Source organism: Hipposideros armiger, unplaced genomic scaffold (assembly GCF_001890085.2).
Source record: "Hipposideros armiger isolate ML-2016 unplaced genomic scaffold, ASM189008v1 scaffold_155, whole genome shotgun sequence".
Taxonomy (NCBI): Eukaryota; Metazoa; Chordata; class Mammalia; order Chiroptera; family Hipposideridae; genus Hipposideros; species Hipposideros armiger.
In genome coordinates this window covers 2,615,208-2,625,596 of record NW_017731505.1, presented here as the reverse complement: position 1 = coordinate 2,625,596, position 10,389 = coordinate 2,615,208, and the positions used below count along the sequence as shown (strand labels likewise).

Here is a 10,389-nt window from a genome sequence, read left to right as displayed (position 1 = left end):
GTGTGTGTGTGTGTGTGTGTGTGATGTGAATTAGCAGAGGGCTTCTCTCCACTCAGTTATTCAGGGACCCAGACTGATAGTTTCTACCATCTTGCAGCTGTACCGTCTAGAATAGTGATTTTTAACTCGGGGCAATTGTGCCTCTCAGGAACACTGGACAATGGAGGAGACATTTTTGGCTGTCATACCTGGGAGGTGGTGCTATTGGCATCTAGTGGGGGGAGAGCAGGGATGCTGCTCACCATCCTACAGGGCACAGGACGCCCCGCCACGGAGCATGATCCAGGCTCAGGTGTTCCTAGTGCTGAGCTCGAGAAACCCCAGTTTAAGCTCATTGGCAGATTAGGAGTTGGTATGGATTCTCCCTTTGAATACTAAGAGATGCAAGGGTGGGTCCCTCTCCTGTCCATAGCCTCTAAGAATCTCTACAGTGTTCCAGCTTATGGGGTTCTGGAAGAGGGCCACGCTTGCTGAGTCAGAAACCTGCACAGCCCGCATAGAATCTACTCACCAAAAAGCAAGGCGTGTGGTCCTAGGTGGATAGGCAACCCAGTTGTCCCTCACTGAAGAAGAGCCCTGCAGTCAGATGTGACTTATGGGTCCCTCAGTTTCAGAGGTCTGGGCGTGGGCGACCTGTAGGACTGTCTCCTTAGAAACTCTTCTGTCGGGGGAATTTAAAGCCAGCTTCTCAGTGTCTTTAATTCGTGCCCTCTTGAGGGTCTGGGATTGAGTTTCGGAATTTCACTCCTCTCTTCACTTGTAGGAGGAGTTACCAGGATGACGGTGTCGTTGGTGGTCATCATGTTTGAATTAACAGGGGGTCTAGAGTACATTGTGCCCCTGATGGCGGCAGCCGTGACCAGCAAGTGGGTAGCTGATGCCTTTGGGAAAGAAGGCATCTACGAGGCTCACATCCACTTAAACGGGTACCCATTTCTGGACGTGAAGGACGAGTTCACCCACCGCACGCTGGCCACGGACGTCATGCGGCCGCGGCGGGGAGAGCCGCCACTGTCTGTGCTCACCCAGGACAGCATGACCGTCGAGGATGTGGAGACACTCATCAAGGAGACTGACTACAATGGCTTCCCCGTGGTGGTCTCCAGGGACTCTGAGCGCCTCATTGGATTTGCGCAGAGGAGGGAATTGATTCTTGCAATAAGTGAGTAAAAAGAGGGAAGCTCACGTCTTAGTAAGAGGTGAATGGCATTTTTTATACACCCCAAATTCTCTAAAAGGTTAGTGAGAATGTACAAAGGTCAGAGGGCTTTAAGCTCAGGGTTCTCACACTTTAATGTATATTCGTGTCACCTGGGGACCTGGTTAAAATGCAGATTCTGATTCAGTGGGTCTGGGGTGGGGCCCGAGACTGCATTCCTCCCAAGGTCCCCATTAATGCTGATGCTGCTGGTCCCTAAGTCACGCTGAGAGGAGCAATGTGTTGGGAGAGGTGTTCTTGACTGGAAGATGAGCGCCATGTTTGCAAGCAGCTCCCTGGGCCCCAGTCCTGCTAGGAGGAAAGCTGCTGCTGCTGCCGCCTTTTCGGGAATTCATCGTTGGGTGAAGCTGAGAAAGAAGAGATGGGAGAGCCTGGACTGGCCTGGGCCTAGCTGGTCTCAGAGACAGACTTTCAGGCAGGCTAACTGGTGAGATGGTGAGTTCTTCGCTTCAGACGCCTCTCTTGGCACTGCACAGCCTTTCACTTCCCTTTGTGACATTATGTCCCATTCCACCGGTCAGAGGCCCATGTGGGTTAACGAGCAGAAGTCCTGCCAGCTCCTTGTGATGCTCTTCCTCCTTGTGTGCTGAAATTAGTTGGGCTGACGGGCAGGCTGTTGAGTTGGGAGAGGAGAGAGGGGCGATGCCCAGGTAGGGTGTCCTGAAGACAGGTGACTCAGGGAAGCAAGTCTGTGGGCCCCATCAGCCTAGGGATGGCTTCATTGGAAGGGGAGCAGGAGGGAAAGGCTTCCAAAGGCCAAGGCCTGGGTATGAGTCGTTGGAGGCCCCAGCGAGGAGGAGCACTGAGCCTTGGAGTCCTCCCAATGCAGCCGGGCAGGGACGAGCCGAGCGCATCCATGGCACATGGCAAACACGAATGCCATCCCGCTCACATCCCTGCCCTGCGATCTGCACACCATACCAGCATCTCACAGTTGGTGGGGCCCGTGAGTCAGCTCAGGTGTGCACTTGATGATTTTACTATGTATTCCATCTTCCAGAGTGTTTATGAAGATTGCCAGTGGGACTCGCTATGACCGCAGATTACCCCACCGGGAGCGCACCTTCACCTGACAACCCTTTGCTTCTCCCTGCCTGTGTTCATTATCTCTTAGGCCCTCCCTTTGAATTCCTGAAGTCTCTTTGAAAATATTTTTAAAGTATCTTCATCAAAGGCTTTATAAAAATAAATTTAGATAACCTGTATCCTTTAATTTTAGGTTGTTGCTCAGACATATTTACCTCCCCAAAGCAACAACTGATTTTACATTTCAGACACGACAGCACATTTGTGCTTAAGTGCTCAGTGATGCTTCTCTTTATTATAGCTCCTGTTGCTTAACAGGTAGGTGCCTTTAGGCATAAGCATTGACTATAAAAATGAGAATTTTTTTAAAAAGCTGTATAAGTAGGGTTGGATTTGTTTTAAAATAATGTAATCAGCAGCCTTTAAAAATTTATTCAATCCCTAAAATCTTTTAAGCAATGGTTGAAATTTAAAAACTAAAGTAATAAATGTCACGGAATCCATTACCTGTTGTGTAGCTCCAGGCACACCTGCTAAGAGACAGTTTACTAATTTTGCTGAAACCCATTACTGTAATCAAGTGGGGAGCAGCAATTGTCATCAACCGGTTAGAGAAGAAATTTAAACTTGCCAACCGAGTGCTCTCCTAGAAGCTATGCTTGGAATGTCTGAAGAGGCAACACATGGTGTAAATAATACCTACATGCTTTCAATCAGACTGATAATGGTATAGAAGCCGCTATTTACATGCTTTGTGGAAAAGCAAGGGGTGTTTCACTCTGAGCAATCAGAAAAGCTGTTTTCCTGGTCTGTGGGAATAGAAGGGCCTCTGTGCTCTGCTGGAGAAATTCGTGACGTGTATTTGCAGAATTATGTGCCCTTTCGTGAATATAGTCGTTGTCTTTTTAGTGATTAGTTGGCACCACCTAGGAAGTGCGACCCTTTTCACCATCACACACACACGGGGCCATATGTGACCCTTGTTCAAATTCCTGGTAAATGGGGCTTTACCTCTTGGTGCTCTTTGCAAATATTAGGCTCTTTCTGTGCTCAGCAGGGCTCAGGCTCTTCCAGTCTTGAGTTCCGCAATTAAGTGACAATAGGTTCAGAGAAAACTCAGTGGGAAGCCACAAAGATGATTAAAGGGATGGAAAGTTAGAGTTATGAGCAAGAGTTAAGGGGGGCCGGCCGAGTGGCTCAGTTGGTTAAGAGCTCGCTCAAGAGTGTGAGCTCTGAGCAACAGCAGTTCGAGTCCTGGCCCGAACTGAGCAGCCACTGAGCTGCCAACAGGTGGCTGGATGGCTCAGCTAAAAAAACAAAAAGAGTTAAGGGAACTCTAGTTTTTTCGCCTAGTGAATGATTTAATGATGACTGTCCATCATGTGGAAGATGCTTACTTGCAGAAAGGGATCTACATCCAGGACTGGACAAGAAGATAAGCGTCAGACCTTAGCTCAAGGTGCCAAGTTCAGTCTTAGTTGTGGGTTGGTGTAGCCACCATCCCATGTGGGAGTCGAACCAACAGCCTTGTTGTTAAGAGCACACGCTCTCTCCACTGATCCATTCGGGTGGCAGCTCAGCTCAAGGTGCTGAGTTCAGACTTAGTTGCGGGTGGGCGTAGCCCACCATCGAACAGGCAATCTTGTTGTTACACCAGCTGAGCCATCCTCAGCGACAGCTCAGCTCGGGCGCAGCGTCACTGGCCCATGTGGGAATCGAACCGGTGGCCCTGTTGCTCATAGTTTGCGCTCTTAAGCCAACTCTTAACCAACTGAGCCGCTTAGCTGGCCCGGGGTTGCATCATTCTTTGTTGAGAGGATCCCATCCTGTGCACTGTGGGATGTTTAGCAGCATCCCTGGTCTCTACCCACTAGATGTCAGTAGCAATCCCATCCCTTAGTTATGACAACCAAATGTGTCTCCAGATGTTGCCAAATGTCCCCTAGGGTGGGGACAAAATTGCTCCCAATTGAGAACCATTGCTCTAAAGCCACTGTAATAGCTGACTAGATATGTGATTATTTCTAGTCTTTTAAAATTTCTTGGCCTATCATAGTTTTGTGAAGTTCATTTTACCAACACTTTCTGAATTACCTTCTCTGTACCTGGCATTATGATTGGATTGCTGCTAGAAAGTGGAATGTCAAGTCGAATGACCTTAGCAGGTGCTCATAAAATGTACATCATTGTTTGGAAGCTGTGGCCACTGATACTAGTTCTGGTAGAATGTACAATAAACCTATATTAAAAACAGTTTAACTACTTGACCTTTAAAACAATTAAAAATGAAATTTATTTCTAAAGTGAAAGTAATATATACCCATAGAGTATTAGGGAAATCAGAAGGAAAAAGGCAAATAGCAAAAGGCCCCCACATTCTCAACACCATAGAAGGCCATGGTTAATGTTTAAGTGCATTTCCATCTTGTCTTTTACATGTAAATGTTGGGCTTTTTTTTTGGGTTTGTTTCTTTTCTAACATAGACTCCCATGAGTCCTTGGGGTCCTGGATTCTCTTCTCTTATGGTATTGGAGCATCCCCTGAGGGAGGAATTGCTCTATCCTTTCACACAGGAACTCTTTCTTGTGCACCCACCACGTGCCTACATAGTCCTAGGAGCTGGGAGTATAGGGATGACCGTATCCAGTGTCTGCCCTCTGTGAACTTGACATGCTAGAATTTGTTGCAGGCATTTTGGTGACCGATGAGAATTTCTTGTCCAAACCGGGAGTCTATGGTTCGCCTTAGTAGAGGGATGCGAAGTGCTTTCCTGCTGGTTGTTCTTCCATTCACCCGCTTTTGGCCTGTATGTAGCACCTCTACCCCTACACTTTGAAGCTTTGCGATCAGTCTTTCTAATAGGGCCCTTATGGAGAGAGCAGCAGTTGCCATTCTTGGAGGAGCAAGGAGCACAGCTCAGACTTCCAGCTCTGACCCCAGCTGCTGCCTTTAATTCTTGTTTGGCAGTGACCAGCTCATGGGCTTTCATCCCTAGTGCCTCCTACATGCAGTAGGCTCTGTTCTATGTGACAGGCAGAACCAAGTTCACCGACATTTAGTAGGCCTCCTCACTCACTCATTCACTTGTTGACTGATTAGTTCACACATGTGTTCGGCAAGTAACTGTTTTGTGTCTGTGTATACTAGGCTTTGTCCAGGCACTGGGAATGCATTGGTGAGCAAGAGTTCACTGAATTAGCTGCTGTTAGGGCTTCTAACCCAATCAAGTAGATTTCAGAGGAAACATAAGCTTGTTATTTATTTCAACAAGTGGATCGACAGTTTACTAAGTTGTACTTGGTTTTATAAGGAGTTCAACAAATCCATGTGATCAGTGCTTGACTGAGGTTTGCAGCGTGACCCATTCCTGACATTCAACCTGATTGTTGAAAGAGATGGGATGCCTGTTACATGGGACTTCAGAGACTCAGTTGGTCTATGAAAATGAATAAGTAACTATGTGTTGACCGTTGCCCCCTGCCTCAGTGCTTCAGGACGGAACCATCTTGATTTAGGAGAGAAGTGTGCTGTGTGTATCGTGTAGCATCTACATTTGCAAATGTGTGCATCAGTGTCATCTGGTATTTGTGGTTGAATCATAGCCCATTTGATGTAACTAGATTTAACCTGACCCAAATAATGTGCAGGCATTTGCCCAGCGGGCCCTCTGTTCCTCCTTTAAACAGAGACCCTTTTTCAAACTCAGCCTGACCCCGAATGCTGCCAGTTTTCCATTAGAGTACTCTATTGCAATAAATGGCCTTAAAGCAGGCAGTTAGAATTTTATTTCTCAAAGAACAATATAGGTGAATAGTAGTCTTTGAGAAGGCAAGAAATGTATTATAGAAACCAGGATCCATTTTAAGGCAAGCATCACTGTACATTTTTCCTAACCTTTTCCCATGAACCAAAAGAAGGATTAAAATTCCAACAGAAGGAAAATCGCCTTGGAGAAATATCTTGAGACCGATAGATTTATTTCATGTGTGACTTGAAATAGCCTGGGTTTCTAGTACAGCATAAAGCTGTATTTCTAATGAGTTCCTGTTACCCTACTTTTCTTCAGCTCTCTTTCACACGGCCTTGCCTATAGATAGAAATAGGCTAATTGTTACCATAACAGTTTTACTATCTTTCTTTGAGAAATCCACAAAATGGTCCATTTTTAAGAGAGCAGATCCAAGGGGTGGGGGATGCGGCTTTTTTAGGTGTATTTCTTTGGTCCCAAGGGTCATATTTGGGATTGAGCGGCATTTCTGGGCTGTGAGCCTGAGATGGTCCTATTGGTTTCCGGTTCCTTTCAGGATTCAGAATGCCATTTGAGTCAATTATACGTTAGTTTGTAAGAAGCCAGTGTATTAAGGTCACTGGGCAGCTAAATGAGGTTTCTCATCATGTCAAACTTCAGTGCACGATGAGCTGAAGGAGTGTTGGCAAGGCAAGGGTAGAGGGTCCTGAGCCTTCTGGGTGCCCTGGAGTCCAGGGGAAGCAGTGCTTCCCCCACAGGAGCCAGCCTGGTCAGGCCCATGTTTCAAGACTTTGGCAATGAACGATCGGGTCACACGGGTCACAGCAAGGGGACCCTTGCCTAGCATTAGCTTGAGAGAGATGCCAGTTTCACAGATGTTTGGCTGGAGCCTCTCTGTAAGAACGTGGAGTTTGACTTCTGAACCCATTTTCTGTGGGACTCTAGGATGTGGGTGGAGGGAAGGCACGTGTTCCTGAAGGTCTGGGGTGGGGGGAGTTGGCAGTAAAGGATTTCGCTGTGGCTTACGGTCCTGCTTGCCCATTCCAGAGAATGCCAGACAGAGGCAGGAGGGCATCGTGAGTAATTCCATCATGTACTTCACGGAGGAGCCCCCCGAGCTGCCGGCCAACAGCCCTCAACCCCTGAAGCTGCGGCGTGTCCTGAACCTCAGCCCTTTCACAGTCACAGACCACACGCCCATGGAGACGGTGGTGGACATCTTCCGGAAACTGGGGCTCCGGCAGTGCCTGGTGACGCGGAGTGGGTGAGTGGCCAAACAAGTGTTGACAGAATGTGTACTGTGGCCAGACTCTGTGAACAAGATGAATAAGACAGAGTCCCAGTCCTTAGGGAACTTGGGGACCAGCACTTGGTAGCGGATGGCAGTAAGTGTGGCGAGCACATTGAGAAAGAAATGACTGGAAGCTGTGGGAACTTAATGCAGGGGCCAGTGCAGCCCGAGAGGATGGGAGAAGCTTCCAGGTGGGGCTGCTGTCTGGCCTGAGGCTGCAGGTTGAGCCCAAAAGGGGAGGAGCCAAAGGAGGAGGCTGGGGCTGCTTTTCTACCTCCCAGGCTCATGGAGAAGGTGCAGCCTATTCTGCTGTAATGTGACATACGTTCCTCAAAGTCACGGCGCTCTACAAAAATGAACAATGAAAACCAGGTGGCTTGTGGGAAAAATAGGGTTAGGGGCACAGTGCTCAAAAACTTCATCACTGACACATTAAAAAAAGATAGGAAGTTAATAAAAACGGCAGAACCATGTTAGACACGTTAAATGGCTAAGAAATATATCAATACGACAATAAATATGTCACTTCACCTTGAGGATGCCCTGAGCTTGTCTCATGGAAATGGGTGTCATGAGGGCCGCAGTCTGCAGTTTGTGAGCATTTTGTGTATTCCTATGCCCCTGGGCTCAGCGGGGTTCACTTTTCTGCATTCACCTGGAGGTGCTTGTGAAATTCACATTATGCTTAGATTGTCCCCTAATATATCAATCTGTTCAAAACAACTTCCCATTTTCAACCCAAATATTATCGGAGAGCTGAATGATTTGGTGGCCCCATGGCATTATCTCTGCTGCAGCAATATTATTTTTGCTTTGTGTTGTCATCAAGCAGGGAAGCAGCACTGCAAAAATCAAAGGGTCATGATGGCATGAGAGGTGCAGTGCCCCAAGGGCCATTCTTTGGTCTCAGAGGCACACGCTGAATTCCACAGCCTCAGAAGCTCAAGAGGAGGAAGAGATTGGGTCAGTCAGGGTAGCCTGGAACATAGGATTGTCTGCCCAGTTTATTCCTTTGGAGGCTGGGGGTAGGAGGGGAGGGCTATGGGTTGTGGAGACATTGGCGTCGTAAATACAGCTTAGGCCTTTATAGAATCCAGAGGCATCACTCTGACGTAGTTTATATCTCCAGAGCCAGCACACGCCAGTTTAAGCCAGAATTTCTCAGTCAGGGTGATTTTGCTCCCCAGAGAGTTTGGGTGTCACAACTGGGAGGAAAGGGTGCTGCTGGCCTCTAGTGGGTAGAGACCAGGGATGGTGCTCAACACCCTGCAATGCACAGGACGGCCCCCATTGCAACAAAGAAGCATCTGGTCCAAAATGTCGCTAGTGCTGCAATTGAGTGACCCTGGACTGGATGCCTGTGAATAGCCTGCAAGAAATCCTTTTTTTCATTTAGCTTCCTTCCCACTCTCCTGGTAACAGTTGCACAGGACTCCAGTAGGGGCTAGATTTTCACATTGTCCCAGAGAGATCCTAGCTGACAGGACAAGCGTCCTCCTTAGCTCTGACTGCAGCAAGGGGGGTATCTTGCACATGGGAAGGGCAATCAATATGGGACAAATAAATGTTTGAGGCTAGAGATCATTTTAGCTGGTGGCTTTTAAAGGAACTCAGTCATTCTCAAACCTGAGTGTGCATTGTAATCCTGGAGGATTAAACCTCCAGGTGGAACCCCGAGTGCCGGGCCCCAGCACGGCTATGGATTTCTCAGGTCTAGTGGGGGCCTGAGAATGTATATTTCCAGCGAGCTGCCAGGGGCTGCTGCTGGTTGGGGGACCCCACTTTGCAAAACGCTGAAGCCCATTTATGTATTTGAATTTCCAGCGCTTGGCATAAACACCACTGTGATCACCGTGTCGTCTCAAGTGGATAGCAGTTTCTCTTTTCCTTTAAAATAATAATCCAATGTCAGTTATCGTTGGAATTTCCAGTTCTGGCAGGAAATTCTGCCCTTAACGCCCGCTCACACCTCACGGAGCCCCATGAGGTTTTCCTGTGAAGATCTGGGTGCCGAAATTGGCTCCGAATGTTCTGCGAGAAAACAAAATAGCACTCTCTCTCTCGCTCTACATATTTTAAACAAACACAGATGCTGATACGTTAGTGCTGGCAAGGGGTCCTTGTTTGCAGGGCCTTTCATCTCCTCGGGCTTGCGGCCAGGGCAGGCACGTCTTAAGCCAGCGCGCATTTTTGATGTAGTCTGTCGCCATGTGCCTTCTCTGCTCACAGCCGAGAGCCCCAGCTCGTCCCATTGATCTGCATCATCCGCAGGATTTCTCAGGGCCTGGGGTCCAAGGCAATTGTGAAGCCAGACCAGGAACCAGAGAAGACTTAGTCCTTCCGAATGCCAGAACCTAAGAAGCCTCCAGTGGCAAAGGGGGAATTTGGGTGGGATTTTCACTTCAGAGGATCTAGCAAGGACAAGTGAGCAGGGGAGACAGTGTCAGCTTTCCCCAAGGCCTGCTAGGTGGCCTTTTCAGAAGGGCCCAGCTGCTCTAACCTGAATTACGTTCATGGTCATAGATCAGCTGTTTATCACTCACCGGATTCACTTGAACTGCTACCCTCTTGATTTAAATCAAATAGGACATTTCACGCCACTAATGAACCCTGCTGGATTTGATATGGCCTCTTTCTGCGTGGATGTGCAGCTCTCTTCTTCTGAGATAATTATTGTCGCAGGCCAGGGCACAATTTATGCCTGAATGCAAGGCAGCTCCTGATTTCCCATTTCCCCAGAACCATTGTATCCAGCTTGACTTTCAGACATTATAGTTATAGAGCTTGAAGGGGAGGTTGTCAGGACTGCTTTAGGCAAATGCCTGATCTTTTGATGCTGTCTCCAGGGTGAAGATAAGGAAATAAAACCAGGCTTTTTATATGAAAGGTGTGTGTGTGTGTGTGTGTGTGTGTGTGTGTGTGATAGTAGAGTTCTCAGCACTTTGCAAACACTAACAAGTCACATTTTTTTCCAAAGCAACATTGGTTTAATTGTCTTACTGAGCATTTATTTGACTGAGAACTGGAGAAGGCTCAAAAAGTGTTAAAAAATAAAGCCTAGGGGGGCCGGCCAAGTGGCGTGATGGTTAAGAACTGGCTTGGGA

General features: G+C 47.8%; 1 protein-coding gene across 2 annotated transcripts in view; it reads left to right on the top strand.

The window, feature by feature from the left end:
• The window catches only part of CLCN4 (Cl-/H+ antiporter 4), a 61,916-nt gene that overhangs the window by 44,157 nt on the left and 7,370 nt on the right, over nucleotides 1–10,389 (top strand). For both annotated transcript variants that reach the window (XM_019651194.1, XM_019651193.1), the window contains exons 11-12: nucleotides 764–1,162; nucleotides 7,042–7,258. In XM_019651194.1, coding sequence (XP_019506739.1) covers nucleotides 764–1,162; nucleotides 7,042–7,258 — 616 coding nt within the window. The remainder of the gene's footprint in view (nucleotides 1–763; nucleotides 1,163–7,041; nucleotides 7,259–10,389) is intronic.